This window comes from Bombus impatiens, unplaced genomic scaffold (genome assembly GCF_000188095.3).
Source record: "Bombus impatiens unplaced genomic scaffold, BIMP_2.2 scf_0064, whole genome shotgun sequence".
Taxonomy (NCBI): Eukaryota; Metazoa; Arthropoda; class Insecta; order Hymenoptera; family Apidae; genus Bombus; species Bombus impatiens.
The window spans coordinates 2210852-2234820 of NT_176483.1; the positions used below are offsets into that span (position 1 = coordinate 2210852).

At 27.9% G+C, this 23969-nt stretch overlaps 4 protein-coding genes and 1 long non-coding RNA gene across 11 annotated transcripts; 2 read left to right on the forward strand and 3 right to left on the reverse strand.

The window, feature by feature from the left end:
• Window positions 1-12: 12 nt before the first annotated feature.
• Window positions 13-1835, reverse strand: LOC100741927 (39S ribosomal protein L15, mitochondrial). The gene is made up of 5 exons (XM_003485608.4): window positions 1535-1835; window positions 1123-1277; window positions 743-908; window positions 502-661; window positions 13-432 (listed from the first exon to the last, which is right to left on the reverse strand). The coding sequence occupies exons 1-5, from the start codon at window positions 1652-1654 to the stop codon at window positions 131-133; spliced, it is 903 nt and encodes a 300-aa protein (XP_003485656.1). The 5' UTR covers window positions 1655-1835; the 3' UTR covers window positions 13-130.
• A 286-nt stretch (window positions 1836-2121) lies between these two features.
• On the forward strand, window positions 2122-4080 carry LOC100742045 (guanine nucleotide-binding protein subunit beta-like protein). The gene is made up of 5 exons (XM_003485609.3): window positions 2122-2398; window positions 2604-2812; window positions 3097-3303; window positions 3485-3595; window positions 3721-4080. Exons 1-5 carry the CDS (start codon window positions 2290-2292, stop codon window positions 4036-4038), a joined length of 954 nt encoding a protein of 317 aa, XP_003485657.1. The 5' UTR covers window positions 2122-2289; the 3' UTR covers window positions 4039-4080.
• LOC100742168 (NFU1 iron-sulfur cluster scaffold homolog, mitochondrial) lies at window positions 4073-7563 on the reverse strand. The gene is made up of 4 exons (XM_003485610.3): window positions 7114-7563; window positions 6501-6922; window positions 5782-5885; window positions 4073-4359 (listed from the first exon to the last, which is right to left on the reverse strand). The coding sequence occupies exons 1-4, from the start codon at window positions 7191-7193 to the stop codon at window positions 4138-4140; spliced, it is 828 nt and encodes a 275-aa protein (XP_003485658.1). The 5' UTR covers window positions 7194-7563; the 3' UTR covers window positions 4073-4137.
• A 1361-nt stretch (window positions 7564-8924) lies between these two features.
• Window positions 8925-23967, reverse strand: LOC100746204 (CD109 antigen). Of its 7 annotated transcripts, none has more exons than XM_033324767.1 (29): window positions 23801-23967; window positions 22185-22313; window positions 20427-20502; window positions 20068-20272; window positions 19765-19989; window positions 19440-19690; window positions 19100-19258; window positions 18850-19021; window positions 18564-18764; window positions 18373-18474; window positions 18159-18292; window positions 17959-18079; window positions 17736-17879; window positions 17529-17648; window positions 17393-17447; window positions 16377-16599; window positions 15200-15317; window positions 14935-15121; window positions 14690-14850; window positions 14469-14607; window positions 12668-12786; window positions 12440-12579; window positions 12142-12361; window positions 11647-12027; window positions 11432-11584; window positions 11087-11262; window positions 10836-11007; window positions 10661-10763; window positions 8925-9306 (listed from the first exon to the last, which is right to left on the reverse strand). In XM_033324767.1, exons 1-29 carry the CDS (start codon window positions 23820-23822, stop codon window positions 9104-9106), a joined length of 4611 nt encoding a protein of 1536 aa, XP_033180658.1. In that variant the 5' UTR covers window positions 23823-23967; the 3' UTR covers window positions 8925-9103. The 7 variants fall into 7 exon arrangements, with proteins under 7 accessions (XP_033180658.1, XP_024228168.2, XP_033180660.1 ...); XM_024372400.2 differs by lacking the exon at window positions 16377-16599 and adding an exon at window positions 17018-17153 and having other exon boundaries at window positions 23801-23966; XM_033324769.1 differs by lacking the exon at window positions 23801-23967 and adding an exon at window positions 22034-22118 and having other exon boundaries at window positions 22185-22533.
• LOC117152563 lies at window positions 19258-19911 on the forward strand. The gene is made up of 2 exons (XR_004462951.1): window positions 19258-19518; window positions 19590-19911. It is a non-coding gene; the product is annotated as an uncharacterized LOC117152563 (long non-coding RNA).
• Window positions 23968-23969: the final 2 nt, after the last annotated feature.

A 23969-nucleotide genomic window follows, 5' to 3' on the forward strand; every position in this document is an offset into this window, starting at 1 on the left:
ATCTACGACAGATTAAAATTTGATTCTTTTATTCTACAATAAAGGCATCAATTTGTTTAGTTTCACACAGTTTCTTTTTTACATGTTATTTATTTACTTATTTATTAAATATGTTCTAGAAAGAAATAATTCAACTTGTATAGAATTCCTTAAGATAATCAGCTTTAGGTTTCAGAATTGCTTTATCTTTAAGACTCACAACCCAACCAGGTTCAAGACCATAAAATAATTGTCTAGGATCTTTACGCTGCACAAGCATTTTGTAATTAGGATCATCTTCAATTTTTGGTAGCTCGTAACCATATTTCTGAGATAAAACCAAACGTTCACGAGAAATTTCTTCAGGATTTGCTAAATATCCTCTCGTTTCTGCACTCATATAATATTCTAAACAATCTGTCGGAGGTAATAGTCTGCGTGGTATTGGTTCTCCTAAATAGTAAGCATGTTTTAAATATAATATTATCAAGCTTTTAATTCTAATATGCTTTAAAAATTTACCAGTAGTAAAAAATTTATCAACATCCTTTATTGCATGTAAACAGCGAGTATCATAATACGCAGTAGTAATAGTACCACCATTTCTTTCAATTGCTGCAATTACTGGTTCACTGGCCCATTGGACTTCTATATTGACTTTTGCTTTGAAGTTATCGGCTCCCTAAGACATGATTTTAAGCAATTTCTGTTTCGGAAAAACATAATATTTAATGTTCCTATATAAAAATATTAATTTAAATACCTCATCTGTAAGATGAACACCTGCATGTTTCCATTCTACTTTAAGATCATATAGTCCTGTGTTGATTATAGATACAAGATCAATAGGTTTAGATGAATCTACTCTGTTTGTATCAATATATAGTTGCAATTGTTGCAGAGATAAAGGAGGATACTCTCTTCTTAAACTATAAACATATATAAAGCAAAATGATATTATATGATACACAATACTTGATACACAATGCCAATTTTCAACTTATTTTTAAACTAATATAAAAGTTTCAAAATTTTAAATAAAAAATTCAAGTATATGTTATAATTAAAATATAGTTTTCTAATATATACATTAATATTGTTACATTCCATATATAAAATTTATATAGAAATTAAACAACTCACTGGTGTCCTTTATAATATGGTTCACGACTAAATCTAAGATAAAATGGGTTATTTCCAGTTTCATATCCAGTTCGCATAAAATTCTGTCTTTGACCTGATCCCTTATTACCTGCTCCGTGCTTATTTCCACCATGTTGACCTCGACCACGTTTTGACTGTTAGAAATACACATTTTTTTAAAATAATTCTCAAATGAAATTTTTATATATTTATAAAAAATTATCATGTCACATATACATTATATTGATCCAAACAATATTATTTAAACTAAAATATAAGACATAAAAATGAAAGATAAAAATTTGAAAATATTGACAAAAATAATATATTTTTTATTCAAACATTCATATCAAGCTTAATTACAAGCATATTGAAATATAAACATACAATATAGTTTTAGAATAATACTAACAGGTTTATTTGCACCAGGATTATTTCGAATGTTATTTAAAGCTAGTCTAGGTAATGTTCGCAACATTGACAGTGCTAAATCTCTTCCTTGTTTACTGGCCATTATTTCGGAAAGCTTCATTACGTTGTTTCAACTTTCATATACCTTTATACAACAATAATATTTATTAAATGTATGACCATTTCTTTATTCCTAATTTTCTCGCACATCAAAGAACATAACCTCAATATCAAAATCAATACATATCACGGTAGCACGATCATTTAAACGTTTATAGTCTGCTTAACAAGACGAGGTAGTGAACATTAAAAAAATTTGATTACTGCAGCTGCATCGATTGGTTGAGCGAGAAACTCGAGCGAGTGTCAGTATCGTATTTCTGAATAGACCAATAAAGGAGCGTTCAGACGATCAATATATATTTTCAATACAATATTGAAAACCTTAAATATTGACAATAACATTAATCGTCTAAAGAGTCTCTTACGTATGATAATGTTGAAAACCTTAAATTGACAATAATATTTATCGTCTGAACGCTCCTTTAGACCTTGAGTGGCATACTTAGAATATAGCTTTAGGTTTACATTTTAAGCACGTGAGTTGCATATCTACAAAATATATAAATTGTGACAATATACACATTCGAAAAGAGGAGGGTTGTCGTTCTTTTCGTTCGACGCTTTGTTGAATGTGGGTCGTGGATCGGAATCTATTTCAATCCATAACGTAAGATATCTTAAAATAATCAAAAAATGACTGAAACTCTTCAATTAAGAGGGACACTTCGGGGACACAATGGATGGGTTACCCAAATCGCGACAAATCCAAAATATCCGGATATGATACTGTCTTCTTCACGTGGTAAGTAGCCACGTAGCGGTTTACACGTTGTCTAGCATTATTACTACTATTTATTTGCATTTCTATTATATATATATATATATGTTCATCTACATTCGTACAGCTTCTCAAAGTATTTTATCCATTTATATTTTGTTAATTTTAAGGGAGCAGGTAATTTAACATACGCAAAATATGTGTAAAAATTTATGCATTTTGTTTGTAGATAAAACTTTAATCGTATGGAAGCTGACACGTGACGAAGCCAATTATGGTATTCCTCAGAAGCGTTTGTATGGTCACTCTCACTTTATTAGTGATGTAGTGTTATCGTCAGATGGTAATTATGCTCTATCTGGTTCATGGGACAAAACTCTTCGACTTTGGGACTTGGCCGCAGGTCGTACGACACGACGATTCGAGGACCATACCAAGGTGTGAAATTTTCCTTCTGATCTATGGTCGTCGCTCTTCACGAGATACATGGAAGCTTTTTTTTTCAATTTTTTTTTTTTATTGAATGCCATTGGCAGAAGATGTAACTACGTGAGTCTCTGGGAAATATACTGAAGCTTTTTTTTATATATTTTTTTATATTTAATAAATAGAAGAGGTGGGCAATTAAGTATATAGTATTGTAAGTACTGACCACATTTGATACACAAATTTATGTTGCCTGCAAGTAATCAATTGTATAAATTAAATAATTGTGTTAACAGGATGTTTTAAGCGTCGCCTTCTCCGTGGACAATCGTCAAATTGTTTCTGGTTCTCGAGACAAGACAATTAAACTGTGGAATACCTTGGCTGAGTGCAAGTATACTATTCAAGATGATGGACATACGGACTGGGTTAGCTGTGTACGTTTCTCTCCAAATCATTCCAATCCCATCATTGTTTCTGCAGGCTGGGACAAATTGGTCAAGGTATGTTAAAGCTATATAAAATACTAATATTTATTTTAATCCTAATAACATGATGTATATACTTTTATTGAACATGATATTTGTGAGTGTAAGCGGATATGGGACTGATTTTCGAAGTTGTAAACTATTTAATAAAGTGTTGATTATTTTTGTTTTTCACTAGTTGTATAATAATTTGCAGGTGTGGAACTTAACAAATTGTAGACTGAAGATCAATCACAGTGGACACACTGGATATCTTAATACAGTTACTGTCTCCCCTGATGGATCGCTTTGTGCTTCAGGCGGCAAGGTATATATTAGAAAAATATAAGTAATGTCATCATAGTATGATGCATATTCTTGCAAAATGTTTAAACTTCTAGTTATATAAGAATCTTTTTAGATATCAGTTAAAAATTGTTCTTTTATTTGCAGGACTGTAAGGCTATGTTATGGGATCTGAATGACGGAAAACATCTCCACACCTTAGATCATAACGACATTATCACAGCTTTGTGCTTCAGCCCTAATCGTTACTGGCTGTGCGCTGCATTTGGACCTTGGATCAAGATATGGGATCTTGAAACCAAAGAAATGGTTGAAGAATTAAAACCAGAGGTAGTGTCTGCAACGAGTAAAGCAGAGCCACCTCATTGTCTATCTTTAGCGTGGTCTACTGATGGACAAACCCTTTTTGCCGGCTACTCAGACAATACTATCCGTGTTTGGCAAGTTTCTGTATCTAGCCGTTAAAGACTTTAGACTGGAATAAAATAAAAGCAGAAAAAAAAGGAACAAGTGTTTAATTTATTTATACATATACAATGCTCTTACAAAACAATAATTAAAAGTCTACTTTTCACTAGGTTTAGAGTTCTTAATTTTTTCTTCAAACTTCTCAAATTCTTTTTTTGCGATTTGATCAGTTTCATCCTCCACTTGCACTACTCCAAGCACTTCTGGAATATAAAATTGCATCATATTTTGAACTCCATTTTTTAAAGTGATCACGGAACTTGGACAGCTTGTGCAGGAACCTTGCATTTTCAATTTCACTATGCCTTCTTCGAAGCCCTATAACCAGATATAATACTAGAGATATAGCCAGTTTCACAATTCATAATTTCTTTATTCCCTATAATTAAAAGCTGCTTAAAAAGGAGTGAACTAAAGTTACTATTGCAGATTTATATCATATTATATTTATATTATAAATATAAAAATTTGTTCTAAAATACAAATTATTGTTATTTTATACTTTCAAATTACTTTACAAAATGATGTAATTTTACGTTCATGAACATCAGGTACTTATGTAGTTCTATGCCAGGACAGCTAACTTTAACTTATGAAAAGATATAATTTTAACAATAGCTGTATATAAATGTGTCATATCTTTTAATTTAGAAATGAAATTGAATCTCTTTTTAATTTATAGAGATCATTTCATATGGATTGTGAAGTATTTTATAGTTAAAATGTACAAAAAAGTTAAAAATTGTTAAAAATCTAATTTTATATTTATATCGGATATCACAACTATTGTAAGACAAATTTTAACAGTTATGATATAACAGTTAATACTCTTAACTAAAAATTCTTAATTACCGGTAATCATTATCGATGACGGAAATTTTATTTTGGTTATGAATAATCATTATCAATGATGGACATTTAATTTTGGTTACAAGTAACCAATATAAATGATCGAAATCTTTTTTGGTTACCGATAGCCATTATCGCTGGCAAAACCTTTTTCTGCTTACATTCGGCTATTGTTAATTATTATCAACATGATTGATAACTCGAACATATTCATTGACAATGTAAAAATAACTGATTATAGAATTTATATATTTTATTAAACAAAAGAAAAGGTATGAAAATATATGGAACAAAGAAGAGAATAAAAAATATTGTAACACAATATTAATACAAGTGATAGTAAAAATATTGTACTATAATATTGTATTACAATAGTTTTTATTCTATTTTTTGTTTCATTTATTTCCATACTGTATTTTGTTTGCCTAATAAAATATATAAATCTTATAATTAAGCTCTTTTATATTGTCAATGAATACTAATTATCAATAGTGTTAATAACAATTGATAATAGTCGAATGTAACTAGAAAATATTTTTTTCGTCGATATTGGTTAGCAGTAAGTAAAAAGATAAACAAAATAAAATTCCGGGAATCGATAATTATTGATAATCGAAAAATGTCCAGTCATATGTATTGGTTACTGGCAAACGAAGTTAATTTCCTTCACCGATAATGGATACTGATAATCAAAATAAATTTTAATCATTTAATTTTTTAAGAAATTACTTTGAGATTTATTGATAACTGGCCTCCATTTAAATAAAGATTAATTTCTATGACTTTTTTCCAAGAAATGTTTAAAATAATTATTATTTTCGACTCCTGATTTATATTTATCGTTTTTCATATATTAACTATTCAACAAAATAGGAATAAATTATTACACACCATAAATACAATATCACCTCCATCTTCCTGTACTGTCGGTCGTATTCGAGTATCCAATAATTCTTTTATCATTTGTACTATTTCACTATCATCCTCACTAATTTCTATAATAAATAAAGTATTGTTAATCATATAGAAATATTTTTGTTTTTCAACATACAGTATGTCTGTCTTAAATATCTACACATGATTAGTTTTGTAAATATCAGGATGGAGAAAAAATGTTTCAGATAAAAGTTGTTTGACTTTATGACGGTAATTTTGTGAGATATTTCAGGCAAATTTATAATCCATCTATTCCAAAATATGTCTGTTTCAATTAAATCTTTTCTTTTATAACTATGTATTATCTTCAGGTCACTTGAAAATAATATTTTGAGTTTGTCTGCGCCTGTTTTTTCATTACATTTGAACAAAAATGTTTAGTCTTTTAGTTATAAAATAAAGAATGATCTCTAAGTAAGCTTACAAAATTTAAAGAGAAAGTGTTTGATATATATTACCATATTAAAGCAATAAAAAAATCTGTTTATACGTTACATTTATATACCAATTATTTAGAAAATGTTTCAAATGAAAGTTATTAATTAACACTCTGTATGCATACCACTAAATTGAGAAATATATAAAATATCTATTAAGTTACAAATATATAGATTATTTAGTCACACTATATAAACGATTTTGTATGAAAATTGACAAATAAAAAGGAATCTCACGAGTATCTGTTGCAGGCTGTTCATCGGTTAATATAGGTAAGCCAGTTGCAAAAAAGTCCATTATGACAGCAAATATTTCTGGTTTCAATAATTTCCACTCAACATCTTCGTCAGCTTTTGATATTGTAATAAAATCAGGACCAAAAAATACAGACTTTACACCATCAATACGGAATAACATTTTTGCAAGCGGTGAACAATATGCATCTGTAGCATTAGGAAAATCCTTAGTTTGACCTGTTTCTAACACTTTAACTCCAGGTATAAATTTTAAACTATTTGGATTTGGTGTGTCTTGAGTTTGTATAAACATTGTACGATTTTGTATAATATTAAATGGTTTTTTAACAGGAGGTAGATTTGATCTTAATACAACATTATTGTATTTTGTATATATACATGCAACACAATCTTTAAAAATTCTGCAACATTAACAATAAATAATTTAATATGTAATAATATATCACATAAATAATCTTATATTATAAATAGTAAAACAAATTAATAAATAATGTAATTGCGCAAGTCATTAAAGTTTTTATATTTATATTTATTTATTTGTCATTTATATTTTAAATTTTTCACAAATTAAGAATAAAGTTTGATGGCTTACTTCGAATATTGATATGTTGTTGAAGACGTACGTAATAATTGTCGACTAATAGGTAACGTGTTTCTTAAAATTTTGTCCATTATTGTTTCGTTAATTACTTTTCATTATAGAAATCTGCGGTTAGTTTCTATCATTATTTCTTGTCTTCGTGCTTGCTTTCTCTTATTAATGTATGGATTATTTTTATTGTTTGCGCAATTTCACGTTATTATTGTACATATTAACAGATGTGGCGCCAACAATCGACAATATTTTACTAATGTTCATATACAATTTTTAAGTGACAACTAGGTCTTTTAATGCTTTAAGGTTATGTAAATCTAATAACAAATACAGTACAAATCATTGTATACAATACAAGGCTGGCCACGATTATATAAACAAGTCTCGACATTCGCTAAGGAGAACCATCCGAAAGTTGAGTCGTGTCTAATCGTAAAAAATCAACATGGGATTATCTCTGTCTGAGACATTTATAACATGTCACGCATGCGCAGAACTATAACCTTCTTGTCTTCCGTGTTGATTTTTCACAACTGAATACGACTCGGATTTGGAATCGAACTGGAACTCTCGAACTGGATCGTGGAGCTGGCAATTCGTCGAATTATTTGCTAGTGGGCGATGTCTTCTTCCCTCATTTCCATTTTGAGTGTTGCGTTCGTGCCGGTTAATAATGTTCTAGTCTAATAATATCCCTAATTTAATAATGTCCTTTGGATGGCACGAGCTGTCTCAGTTTAGAAAGCAAAGTTTGCGGAAAAAGACAAACGCCTTAAAACACTAAAGTATTAAACTCCGGAGTGCGCGGAATAAGGCGTGGACTTCTATCGAAAATAAGTAAGAATTGAAATCATCGCTATCTGATGAGAAGGGTCCTTTTTCCTTCGCAGTTCTCGCTTAAGAGGACTATAAAGTTTATATAAGTTTATATAGGTATAAAGTGTATATCAATGTTTTTATGGGTGTCTTTATTATTATTATTAAGTCAAAAGCTAAAAGCTGCTAAACGTGATTCAAATATTTAAGCTTTCGTCGAACTGACACAAAGATAGACGGCCGGTTCGCTCGTGCTGATACATAAATCATAAGTCTGTAGCTGATAACCGAATCGAGTTTCGGTATTCCGAAACTTCGAAACTTTCTGAAGTCCGAGCAATACGGGTATATCGAAATCCCGCGCGAACCTGTTCGAACTTCTCCCGATCCGTTCCGATCTTTGACATACACGTACGTACCCACACACCTCAAACAAGCTTCTTTCTCTTCGCGCTCAATCATGCATCGCGACACACAGCTAGGATTGTCTGGAATTCCGCTAAACTTCTGTAAATAGTTAACAGATTAGAAACTGGTTTCTTTTTTTTTTTACACATAGTTGGTACCCGTCTTTGTTGTTTGCGCGAACTAATTTCTCTTTGCTTTCCTTCAACTGCGCGCGAAGTTTCATAACTCAATAATCCCTCGTTGTAAAATTTGTATTTTCTAAAACTACAGGATTGCAAAAAAAGTTAATAATTTTTGAAGCCCTAATGTAAGGTAGTATTATATTATATTAAATTATATAATTATTTAGAAATATAATTTTCTTTAGTTTATTAAAATAATTACATTATTATCAATAACAATAAGGTATATTTAATCTAATATAAAAAATATTAGAATACAACAAAAATGAGTGAACAATTGATTGAATAAAGTGCGATATTTTAAATTGTGTTTAGTATATTATTTAAAATAAAATTATATATATAATAAGTTCTTATAAGTTATATATATAAGAAGTGAACATTAATTTTAAGCGATTCAAGATTATGTTACTTAAGATTTAAATAATAATCATTTAAATAGATTACAATACTTCAATATTAAAAGAGCTTGGTTCTTCTATATAATGTAAGTACTTTGGTTGTAAATTATTATTTATACAAAACTTCCTCATTGTATTTCATAAAAAGGTTATGTAAAATTTTGTTAAGAAGCTATAGAGTTACAAATATCCAAAGTATGTAATGTAAAATAAAGTAAAAAGCAAGTGGAGATATGTACAAGTTGATAAATGTGAAGCAGCAGATTGTGGAGAATCCTTTTGTTTACCAGGTTGCAATACACATAAATCCTCACAATCTTCATCCTCGCATATATCACAAAGTGTGGCTTTACGTGGCTCATAAAATACTCTTGCTCTTCTTGCTAATCATAGAAAATTATTAATAGATTGAGATTCATAAATTATATCATATAATAAAATTAGAAAATTGAAATTAAAAAGACTATATATTAACTTATTTATGATATGAAATAATATCACTTAATACATTGACTGCCATAAGGATCACTAGAGTTCAGAAATGATGGAATTGGTTGAAGTATTTAAATTAAAGAAGCAGTCATATATTCTTAAGATTTGTAATATTTTTAATATAACTGTAATAATAATAATGCAAGAAGTGTGAACTTGTCGATGTATTACGGCTTCGTGGATTTTTACGAAATCTTTTTTAACTACCTTATTGTGACGTGCATATAACAAGAAAAATAATAAGAACAAACGATTGGACTCCAATGATCTTGAAGAAAATGAAATACCAATTTGATATTACTCGATAAATAGAGTTGAAATATAACAGTTTTGAATGTAAGAATAAATTGGTTCGAAAGTCATGCATATTTAAAATTTTACTCTTTTACTATTTTACTCTTAACCTATTGTATAATTTCTCGAATTTAGAATTTATTGTTTACTCTTGGGATATTTTTAAGTAGAAAAATATGAGGTACAAAATATTGTATAGCTTACTCTGTCTTATGCATTAAAGATAAATCTTTAAAATATTAATCTTTGTTGACACTATAGGTGTTCTTGCTGTAATATCGATTGAGCTATATATTTTTCCGACCGCTGGAAGGTGACCGCTAACTCTAATCCAAAATGATATTTTTTAAATCGATTCATAAATCAAAGACAACTTTTGTTGAATCAATCGACTCCTAAACTCAAACCCCGTTATATTTTATTTCCGTTCATCGTTCATCATCAAATGAAGTTTAACTATGGACATTAGTGTCCGATCATAGGTTTTTATTACCTTACCCGTTATATGCATGCAACAATAAAGTAATTAAAAAAAAATTTCGTCAAAATTCATAATCGCGTTACAAATCGACAGGTTGATCATACAAAGTACTAATAGAACCATAAAACGTTTTAATTAATTTTATCAAGTTCTTCCAAAAGTTTTTTTCGTTTTATAACGAAATAATAGATGCACAACATTTTTTATTTCATGAAATTTTTTTCTATTGGAACAAAATGGATCATACATAATTCAATAAAATAATATAAAACAAAAAATATTCTGGATCTATTATATCTTTATAAAACGAAAGAGACTTTTGGGTCAACCTAGTATTATATTATAGCATGTAGAAAAATGTATTGTGCTAAAATAAGTAACATTAGTACTTTGTTCTTTGAGCAATCAACATGTTAATAATGAATTATAAAATAATATTTTATTATTGCATATTATTATTATTAACTTACATGAATCGTAATAATCATATATAGTAACTGGTACTGGTTTCTGTTTTGCCACTTTATGTGTCCTGAATGCGGACACTGTAGGGCAGTATTCTTGCCTGCTCATCTGTAAGATATTATTTGGTTTAAAATTAATCTCAGATTGTTTAAAAATATAAATACATATTTTGTTCTATACCTCATCAAAGTATAATATTACGACCGTATCTCCGTTCTTGGTTTCTACTCGTTTTACATTTTGTGACACTTCAAGACTAGGTAATGATTCCTTATCTACTGTAAAACCAGAAGGTAAACTGACTTCCATCACAACCATATTACTTTCGTTTGCTTCCTTAGTCGGAACGAATCTAATAATAAATATGTTGCATTAAATATATAATAATAATATTAAATAATATTTATAGAATATCAGAGAGATAAATATACCCAGAACAAATTGAAAGTTGCAAATGATTAGCATTGGAATTTTTATCTACTTGAGGATCCAAAGTAAACAGTGGCCATGCTCCAGTTACATTTAGATTATATTTGTATGTAATTTGAACTAAAGCAAATCCATTTCCGGTGGCTGTTATACCAATCAACCGTGTCTTCTTTGGAAGCTTAGAAAATAATAAATATTAGAATCGTGTACTACTTACACGTAGAATACATTTCTCAATTTTAACATTATATTTATAAGATTCTTTTTTTTTGTTTTATCATGTCCTTGTAATTATTTTTCTTAAGGTGATTAGTTATTACACTATATTAAATGCAGTTTGAATTTACCATTTGTTTTTGAAGTATCATGGAATTGTTAGGATTTATATTCATTTGACTTTGTCCACCTCCTTCGTACAGGAATATTATAGAAATGATATTAGTTTTTGTTACTAATTTTTCACCTAACTTCGCCAAGGCTTGTATTCCAATTACGGTATCCTAAGAGTTGTTAATAGTATGTACATTTGCTACACTCTTCTAATTTACACTTTAATATTTACCTGTGTGGATGCAAAACCACCTTCTGCATTTCTTTGTTTTACAAGCCATTTCATTATGGGTATAGAATCAGCGACTAAATTACGCCTTATATAAGTTAACAAAGTATAGGACGTCATTTCAACGTCGACAGATCGTGGTAAAGAATGATACCACGGATTTTTATCGTTTGCTGGTATAGGTTTGCTCCACCATTTAATATCTTCTTTTGTCATGGCTTTAGATTCTAGCAAATTAAATGCTGCAGTCTCATATGGATGTTTTGCTAAGTTTAAAGCATATGTACATATACTCAAAGCATAAGTATCATTTAGATCATTCATATTACGAACAATGTAATCAATTCCTTTGTTTATAGTGTTTCTATATTTTCCGTTAGAGTCCTATAATACAGAATATTATAAAGGTGAAGAATATGTATTTTATCTCAACTATTGTATTTTCAAAAATTAATATTTCATTTTTTTCACAATTATTCAATAAATTATTGTACTTACTGAATTTTCAAGAAAAGTAATAAGAGTAAATGCTGTTAATGCAAGACCTTTTGCAGCTCCACCTTGCATGTCTCGATGACTAATTCTTCCTACTTCAGGAAAACTTCCGTTAGGAGCTTGATTATTTGATAACCATTGTAAAGCTTCATCTATTATTCTGTCTTCAATTGGGATGTATGCAGCAGCTTGTTTAAAAGCTTTTGCCACAAAGGCAGTAAGCCTAGCAGATAAAATGTAAGTATAATACAAAATGTTACAGTATTAGTGAATGTAACATAACAATTCAATATTTGTATACCATGTACTTCCATTACTATCTGACATGCCAAATGCACTGAATGATCCATCATTATGTCTGTAAGTTAATTCTCTTTGATAGCCTATTTCCATATATCGAAGAGCTTTGCTTTCTACTGCATGTGTTAATTGATTTGTATTCTATAAAGAAATTTCAATACAAATATATTTGCGATTACACTATTTCTCTAATGATATATTATTATGTATATATTATACATCTACTTACTTTGAGATAATTTAATATCATTATATTTGGAACAAAATTTAACATATTCTGTTCTCCACAACCAGATGGCAATTTAATTAAATTTGCCAAATTCATAATACTTGGACCCAAAATATCGCCTGATAAAAAGATATATAATTTAATATCAAATTATACATGTACGTATATATAGAGTGACCCATTTGCAGTGATACTTTCAAACTATTTGTTATACTAAAAAATGTTTCAAATTAAATTTACTTTATTTCGAAGGAGACATCTTGTGATGGTCACAAATCTTATCTAGGTGGACATGCCTTCCAGATTTCAAAGTAGTCTTTGCTTTTTTTAATGGAACTATATATATTATTCGAATCGGCGTATTGCCCATTTTATGACAAAATCACCGTTCTATGTGTTGTTGTTCCAAGGTCATTCAAGCTCATTTTTTACCGTTCAAAACTTATCTTTGTTAAACATTCTCAAGATTTTATTTACTGGAATTTATGTTACAATTATTTCGAAGGAATCAGTACTATTGTGACTAGCAGTATGCGTTCTTCGTTTCGATGCAGTTCGATTCGCAATTTACGATCGCTTCTTGAACAATATGTTTACCGGTCGTTGGATAGGAAAAAGAAGAAGGATGCCCTTTCCACCAACGTCTCCGGATTTGATACTTATAATCTTTTTTGTTGCGGTGTTTCATAAAAGATCAAGTTTGTCGGGAAGAACTTATTACCCCTGATAATATGAAAAATCATATAAAGAACAACTGCCAACAAATTTTTTCTAAAACATTAGAGAGGGTGCAACTATCTTCTAAGAATAGAATAAACCAATGCATTGACGTTCCTGGTTATCATTTCGAATACAGATGATAAGGGACAATTTCTAAATGTTAAATGAAGGTAAGTTTTGAAAGGCTATAAAAGACCTTGAATGATTTTGGTCCACCAACACATTATAAGTCAATGAATTAGTCACGGAACAGGCTACACACTTATCTGAACAAAAATATACAAATCCATTTAAAATAATAAATATCACTTTGAAATCTAGAAGGCATGTCCATCTAGATACGATTTGATAAAAAAGATCATAACATGTCCCCCACAAAATAAAGTAAGTTTAACTAGAAATATCTTTTTGCATTACGAACAATTTGGGAGATAATTGCGTGTATCACCTCAAATGGTACAATTAGATACAGGGTGATTCTATGTGAAAATATAAATTGAAAATATGAAATAAAATTTTTTTTATATAACACTTTGTTTCTGAGAAAATCAAGTTTGAAAATTTATCAAGTATACTTGAACATGGCTAATTTCAAACTGACAGATGTAAATAATCAATAGATTATTTCATGTGTAAAAATAAGTCAAAAATGTGCAATAAAATTTGTTCATAAGACGCTTTGTTTCCGAGACAAATAAATTAAGAATTTTATCATAGACGTGTATTAGGATAATTCTTAACTAAGAATTTTTAACATGTTCATATCCTATTTTTTTTTAAATGAAGTCTTAAACAAAAAATCTTGTTCTACATTTTTCATTTATTTTCGCATTTAGAATAACCTCCTAACTTGTTTACTCATACCTTGTCGATAATTAACTAAATTTAAGCATACTTGACAAATTTTCAAACTCAATTTTCTCGGAAACAAAGCCTCATATAAAAAAATTGTATTCCATATTTTTGATTTATTTCTGCATGTAGAATCATATTTGACTAAACTTGAAATTTTACTAAACCCTTCACACCTTCATGAGTATCGAAGGTACTAATCAAAATTTCGATAATTGTGAAACATTACCTACTGCAGATATTTCAATATATTCTGAACCTGGTACAGCATTTTTAGGTATATCAATTGTAATATTCATCGATGTATTTGTTGTACTTCTAAGATCTATGAAAGTAGCCTTGTTTACATATTGAGTTTCTCCTTCAGCCTGTGCATAAATTAGTAGAAAAGTTCAAATTCACTTTCAATTAGCGAAAGATAAAGAATAATTTTATAAAGAAACACTTTACTTTAACAAGTAATTTACGCTCAACACTATCTCCAGCTAATATACTATTTGCAGTTGCCTTAATCGTAATGTATCCCAAGTCTCGAGGAACAATCATAAAAGATACGCTGCTTCCGGAATTAGCTTTCACTTCTACCTTTTTCTTACGATACAATTCTAATTCTAGAAAATTTTTCATAAGTTATGTTTATGTTATATACTATAGTTTGTACAAAATGTTTCAAAATAATAAAATTTTAATCTCACTTGGTACATCCTGAACTTCGTTGGACATTTCTGCAAAATCAAACTGACCCTCATTTGTTAACAGAACCTCAGCTACAACATTTTTGTTCATATAATTGAACACCACAATTTGGATAGCAACAATTTCTCCTCGAATCACAGAGTAAGGAAATTCCATAGAGATGAAAAATGGTCTAAAAACTTTTAACTGTAAAAACATAAATTCTTCTTTTTATATTTATATTATGGAAATTTTGCAATTATTTATATAGTCATTTTATATTACCTTTCGTGGCTCTTCTATAAGGCCTAATCCATGAACATCATTTACAGAAAATGCAGTGAGCACCCATGATGTAATTGAATCTGGTACATTTCTTTTCAGCTCATTTTTTCCTTCATATCTATTTTCAATTTATAGTTAATTTGCATTTTTATTTTATTTTGAAATACTATATCAATATACTTCAATTATACACATAAATAATAATTTACAAATTTATTTAAAAAAAATAAATCTGTATATAATATTAAATTTAATGTTTCTGGAAAATTAATAAAAAAATTCTTCCTAATATGGCTTATTTCTTCAAATAAATACGTTCTGTCTATAGAATATTCAGTACTAGATGTATTTTATAAAAATTCGTTAAATATGATAGAATAAACAATTGAAGAATGATACAATCTAAAGCAATTTAAAGTATACAGATATGAATGATATCTATTGGCTATTACTGATTATGTATGCCAATTATACAGAGTTAACAGAGTAAGTCACCTAATTCTGTCATCCCAAATTACTTGGAATTACTTGTATGTTGTATTAAAACTCTTTCGAATAAACGTCATATAGTATCAAAGTGGTGTAAAATATAATAATAAATTTTTTGTTATCTTATCTTTTTTTGAGATATAAAGGTCACATTGATTCAAATATAAATGTGTAACATTTGAACCAGTAATTTGAAAGAGTATTTTAAGAAACTATTAAAGTAAGTACATTAATGAAATATTCCCTGAATAACTTTTAATATAAAAATGCTTAAAATTTTATCCATTACAATTTAATACATGTTCATAGTCAATAAATGTGTGCAAATGACACAGAATTTTACTCCCATGTAACATTCAAATTGCAGAATCAAATGTTGCACATTATATATAGAAATTTAAAATAATCTTCATATCTTGATAAGAAAGCAAAATAGCAAAGAAACTAATTATTATATTGTATGTCCTCTTAATATCATACAGCTTTTTTCATAATAAGCAGTTTACAAATAATTTAAGGTAACAAAGTTAGATGATTCACCATAAGAATACCCAAAATATTCCAGCTTTGATTTATATAAAAGTAACTTATACAAAATAAAGCATGACCCATGAACGTCATTTATAAAATAATGTATACAAAGCGTGTACGTAAAGCTTCATAAACTGAAAGTATATGAGATAAATACCCTGCAGAAAAGTTTGTAAAAAGCCAGGTGTTTAAGATGTCATGCATTAGGAATACACGGGGCTTATTCCAAACAGGAGGTGGGATGCGAGAGAAGGCATAAGGACCTGCCAGTGGTGGTCTTGTTGCTAGTTTGTGCGTAACAGGTGGACCAAGGTCTGGTCGAAGTGTGGATGCCCCATGAGGTGAGCCTGTTATTCTACCCTCCAGTATTCCCGATTGTTCTGTAATCCAATTCTATATATTGTATTATATCAGCACAACCAAGGGAATAAAAAAAAAAAATATAAAGATATTGTAGAAATTAATCTAATTTCTTATTATATTTCATTTAAAGTACCTTAATTTTTTATATTCTAAGTTATATAATAATACTCTGATTTATGTTTTTGGATATGAATAGATGATTACATTGCAGAGAATGAAATATGAATTGTAATAAGTCCATCACCATAGCACTAAATCACATAAAGCCATTATTGAACAAATATTAGTAAATTAATTTAAAAGATGATATTATATATTAAGTATTTTTAGATAGTTAGCACATAGAAACATTTATATTTACTTAATGAGTTATATCAGTGTTGTTTTGATGATAAAAAAAAGTTCTCAGCGGATAAAAATTTTCAATGGCATTACCCAGCATCAAGCGTTTGCCAAAGCCAAGTTTCAGGGAAATTCTTGCGTACTTTCGTCTTCTCTGATGGCAATGCAATTGAACTGAAACTTCCAGCAGCTGTTGGAAAGGCGAACTCTACACCAGATCTGTAGTATACTATACAGACATAAGCCTTGTTAAGTAATAAGTACGTGATCTGATTAACTAAAGACTTGATAGTAAGTATTACATGAAAAATTAGATTTAAGAACATCCTTCTCATTCTACATTGCAAATGAATAAAATGTTGTTGACTAAATATGTTATGGTATTAGAAAATATTTAGTATCACGTGTAAGAGATAAGAAAATGATATTAGTAATAAACTTAAGCCATATAGAAAGCACTTTACTTACGAATTTGAAAATTTTCATGGACATAGGCATTTGTTATAATGATAGCACCGCTTTCCTATCAAACAATATATATTTATATTAATATTGATAAAAAAGTATCAAAAATTCATCCAAATAAAATTATTTATTTATTTACTCTGAAAACATCTTTTGCTGTAGCTGAACCAGGATTCCATAAATATCGATCAAAAACCGAGTTTGCATAAGGTGATTCATGATTATTATCATATGATTTCAACTCTTTATAAACTTGTTCCTGCGAATAATTAAGATATATATTAAAGTATTATTTATAATTATAACGAAGCCTAAATTAATGAGAATTATTTATAATACTACGTACATATGAAATATCGTTCCCAGATTTTAAAAGAATAGATCTTTGATCTACACCTAATAATCCAACATATGAATTTGGTTTTGAAGTAATAACTAAATTGATATCATCTCCTGGTGCAACTTCTTCAGATGCCATTTTAATATCAACCTTTAATAGAAATTAAGATATCAGATTCAGATTTATCAATTCTAATTTTTATTATAACTAATTCATCAAATTAACTTACAAAATTTTGAAGTAGTCCTTCTAGTTCAACATCTAAGGCATCTGCAATGATTTCTCCATCATTTCCTATATAATATATAATTACATGTGCAGTAGGAGCCATGACATATGTTGCTAAGAACCTAAAATATATTTCATACTTTGTAGATAAATAATAAACGAAATAGATTATATTGTAATTAGATATTAAAAAATATTTACTTAAAACTTGTTGTATGTTTATTTTGTACATATATAGAACCTGCATCCAATATATCGCCACGTCCAAATATCTCGTAATTAATATATTTCAATAGAGCTGTAGAATTTACTTCAATTTCTACGTCTCGATTAACCTTATACAAGAATATCATATTCTTTTAATGATGATTTTCATACTTTTAAAATAATTTAAATAACATAAAGATGATCATACCATAGGTTTTTCAGTTTTCAAAACAGCTTGTATATATTCATTATTCTGAGACATAGCTTGGTTTGTTGATGGGAACCATTCATGAAGGTTTAAATATTGAGCCTATTTATAATCATTTTTTTGGTGGTTATTGTTAAATCATTATTTCTATTATTAATTTCAGTGCTTTTGTATCTACTATAATATTTTACCTCTATGTTTAAAGGATATGACATATTATCATTAGTTTTTGGTGGATAAAAATCCAACTTTACCATTCCATTTTCATCCAACATACCAGTAATATTCGTGTATGTGGACTGATTATCGGTAATGTAAGTATACCCATATTTTACCATAACAAAATTTTTGTTATCTCTCACTGGTGTTCCATCATGATATGTTAATTTTATCTATAAGAAGTTTTCTCATATTATATCTATAATATTTAAAAGAGGATTTAAATTTATAATGTTACGGGTAATTTTGACTACATACAAATGCTGTATACTTTAATCCTGGTTTATAGTATTCTGATGTTTTTATCAAATCCATTGTGTATTTATGTTTATGTAAGGTTATATGTGCAGAAGTATTCTGTCTTCTACCAGTTAAAGATTCTTCTACTGTAACATCAAGCATAACTGGTCTTTCATATTCATCAGTAAGCCTTAAAAATTGAAATTAAATTATATCTTTTCTCAAAAAATATTTAATAACGCTTTTTAAGATATATATATATATATACCTTAATTCATCATGAATGTCAAAATCAACAACTATTTTCCCATTTATTGGAATTACTTTTCGTATAGGCTGTTGGTATATTGGTTGGATAACATCAGAAAATATATCAGGATATGCTGTAACAGTTGCTTCTCCTTTCACTGGCTTACCATAAGTATACCTAAATGATTTGCACTTTGAAATAAATAATTTTTGTCAAATCTTTTAGGAGAATACTAAGACATCATTAAATAACATCAATGACGCTGTTACAATTGTGGTACAGGAATCAATTTAAAAAAATTTGTAATATGCTTTTAGGAACTTACAGAAAGTTTACTTAACTATTAGAATTCACTTACTTGGCATAGATTGTTGCAGTGATTTTTGATTCCTTAAATGTAAAATGTTTAGGAGCATCAATTATCACTTCAAAATTAGGTAATACATATTCAGCAACTTCAAAATCTTTTTCAAATGTTTGATCACCAATATTTGCTGTAATTTTCCAGGTACCTAAAACTGGGTACTCAGACAATTCGATTTCTGCATTAAAAATTCCATGGGTTACAGATGGATGATTCCATTGTTTAATTCTATTTCCTTTACCATCCTATAAAAATGTAATGTAAATTAAAAAATTTGTCTTATTTGTTACATACACTGTATTTATTTAAAAATACTTACTACAATATAGATGTTTACTAATCTTTCAAGTGTTGGCCTAAGTCTGGAGTCCAACAAAATACATCGAAACATAACTTTATTTCCCGGTTTATAAATTGCTCTATCAGTTTGAATAAAAACTGAATAACTTTTAGGAATAAATTCTATCGACTTTGACTGTGAAAATTCTATTCCTGTTAAACCACGTGCAATTAATTCATATTTACCAGGAATAATATCATCAATCTAAAATTTAAAAAGAAATTAAAAAATGTATTATTATACTTTACATGCAGAGAAGTTAACAAACTTGAATTCATTTACTTCAAATCGTAAAATTCTTGTACTGTATGGTTGTACATGTGTAACTTGGGATATATTGAATACTTCTCCTATTCTTGAATTATTGTCAAATGACCCAGACAGTTCAATGTATATTACTGATGGTGTTGATACACCAGTAATACTTACAGCTACATGATATTCTGAATCAGGTCGTATTACCTTTGGAGCTATTATGCTATAGTATCTTTAAAAATATATTACAAAATTTGATTATTAAGCTATGTTAGATAATTAATTATATAAAATATTTGATAATACAATGTTTAATATATGTTTATCATATTTATTATTTCAATTAGATATCTAATAATATATAATTAAAATATATATATACATACTGTTCTGCAGTAACATTTAGTATTAAATAGAATAAAATAACAATATTGAACCACTGCCAATCCATTTTTATAGTCACTGTAAAATGAAAAGAAATTTAGGTTAGAATATAAAATGACAACGTTGACAAATTAATAAAATTACTAATAAGTAAATCTTGAATAGCACACTGTGCATAAATGTAGTAGCATATATAAATAACATAAGCAAAATTTAGTATATTATATAGTACCTACATATGTACAATGACAGAGATAAAAGTTATTTTCACTATGAGAAAAAATCTTATATCTTGTATCTTAAATCGTATATCTTGATTGTAAATATAAAAGATGGTCGTTCTATTATATAATTTTGTAATTATCGACACTTCAAAGTGTCAAACTGGTTTTTCCATTGGCAATTATGTATTTTTTAATGATGGCACAATGATTTGTGAGCACAATCATGTGACTAAAGCAATGGGAAAACCCAAGAGCTAAGAATTTCATTTTGTCAATATTAAAATGTACTCTTCAATCTTTTATCATTGAAATATCCAGAAAAATGGTTTTATTTTACTTAATATACAACGATTAACGCAAATAAATTTTGGAAATTTATGCATTTAAAATTTTTATAAACATATTGCTCAGTCATTTATTTTAATAAAAGCTACTTATATAAATTATATTGAATAGATCCTTATTTTATAAAATCACATTATAATAATTCTAATATATGTATACAAATCAATGTAATACTTATAGTATTTATATAATATTTTACATATTACTCTGTATATCAAAAAATTTGTCTTTCTAATCTTCTACTCTAATCTATACTTGTTAATAATATTATGTTCATACATATTTAAACATACAATTTATAATATAACATATAATTCATGATATATAATTATATTATTGGTATATAATTTTGTACAATTTCGTATACTCATTCGTAATAGTCATTAATAGCGATGAATATATCATATATTACTATTATAAACATTCTTAAATTGATATCTTGGGTTTAATATATCATTTTCTGATTACAGAATTCATTTCTTTTCCTCATCTAACAAAATTAGTAAAATTATTTTAAAAAATGAATTTTTTAACATTTAAAAAAAAAACTCGGAATTGAATTGTGTTTCGAAGATATTATTCAATTTTTATTTAATACGTTTGAAAATATAAATAGTTGTTATTTTAAATATATATTTTGAAATTTATAGTCATATCATTTTCTTCCAATTATCTTTTCAGTTTTGTGTTAGATTATTTTATGATACATTAGTTACGTTCTAAATAAAATACATCTGTCAAACATTACTTATTTTTCTAAATGGACCAACGGAATCTATGTACATAGTTATTGATTAGAAAGTAGTACGACAGAAGTTTACATTTTATATGTTCTCCAAACTCTATTACTTGATAAATTCATACGGATTTTATAATTCGATCACAAATTCGGAAAATATACATTTTAACAATTTTAACAATTTATTTATTTAAGAAGAAAATACATATGTCGTAATTTTTACTAATAATATATATAAATGAAAGGATAATTTATGCTAGGATCGCGTCATCTTACAAAACAATTCTGAACAGTGACTCACCTCGCCGAAGGATTTATTTTACTTGTATTTTCAAGTATATTATTCTGGTTATGATATGATATCACGGTCCTTTTGGAAAATGAAACTATCGAAGAAAACAAAGTTGCAAAGCTTCCGATGCAACAGTTAGACAAATACTAACAAGCATTACCAATCATGGTTCGAAGAAAGCAAGCGAGCAAGTGCAGGTTTCCCTTCCTTCTGGCTACTTCACTTCTCCTGTATATATCTGTCACGTTTTTACCGTTATGGGAGTAAGAAGCCAGCCACCGAAGTATCACTGTTGTAAAATCTGACTCTGATTATCCGTTTGCACAACTTCAATATCTTCAATATCATCGCGAACTATATTTTTCAATGAACCACAAGCAGCTAAAAATGTATCCTACGCTATGTATTGATGATGTTATGTTCTTTTATTCGAAATTTATCATTGTACGTGCTATTCTTCCTGAATTAAGCCGTTCAAAAGTTACATTGATCAACTCCATAAATCGAAAAATAGAACAAAGTGATGACATTGAGAACATTATTTTCTAAAAATTATTTTAGAATTTATTATTATATATGCCACCTCCTTAAATAATTACCTCCAGTAAATAAGTTTATGTAAATGAATCGTTTGTTTTTTAGGACCTACATAAGTAATAAAATCTAAAAATATACATATGTATAAAAAGTACAATTGATCAATTTGTTTTTTGAGAAGCTCAGTTAATAACAAATCAAAAATTGTATAAGATGACATTAATATATTAATATATTCTTTCCTCGATTAAGATTTTATACATTTACAAAACATTATTTAGTAAACAGAAAAAAGACTAAGTAGGAAAATAAGATAATTTTAATATTTTCATAAATTTATTAGAATTATTTATATGAATTTTTTGTAGCTTTTAATTTCATGGAAATCTTAAAATTACTTGAGAACATAATATATGGTAATATCAATATTTTTTTATTTAATTGTGGAAAATTAGTTTGCTACTAATTATTTATGGATTTTTATACAATATTGCTCTACTTTTACTAGACTTCATTTATTGACCTTGACATGAATTTGCGACATAGTTTAATGTGTGTCACGTTTAATATGAACGAAATTACACAATTCATATTTTCTAAACAGACAAATTTTATTCACAAATAAAAAAAGTTAATTTTTAAGAAGCTTTTCTTCATGGTGTTTGTTGTCAGATACTAAAAATATAAGAAATGTATTAGCCATCAAGAATACATTTCTAATTTTCCAGAATTATGAACCTGACATGTGCATACATACGTGTTACTATCTACATATGTAATATACATAGCAATAACAGAGAAAAAATGTAACAAGTATTTACATGTTTGTTAAATCAAGCAATAGATAAGGGGCAGTCTCAACCTTCGCGTGCATTTGTCATATTCGCATTAAGGTGATCATTATCTTTTTCTCTGCAACTTCCTCTCTTCAACAATATATATATATATATATATATATATATTTATATATAGTATATAGTAGTGTATAGTAGTATAATATATAGTATATATAGTATATAGTACGAATTTATAACTTCCGTATTTGTCATTAAATAAAATAGTTATTGATTAATAAATAAATTGGTTAAACTTTATTTTAAGAGACCAAAAATTATTAATTTTTTGATTGAAAATACAAATCCTAAATCGAAAAATCCAGTGATTCGAAAGTTATGGCTATGTAGAATTGAGGAATTGTAAGATATCTTAGATGTTACTTTGATATTGTATTTCTTTTACCTATCATCTGATTGGTTTGCATAGATGAACATTGAACTGAACTTCACCGAAAATTAGTTTGTACTAGCAACCGACCGCCTCACGGTAGTCTGAGAGTAATGAATTAATGAATAACCTAAATCTAATTCAATCTTCACGATTAAAAATCTCGTCGCAAAATGGCCGCGAA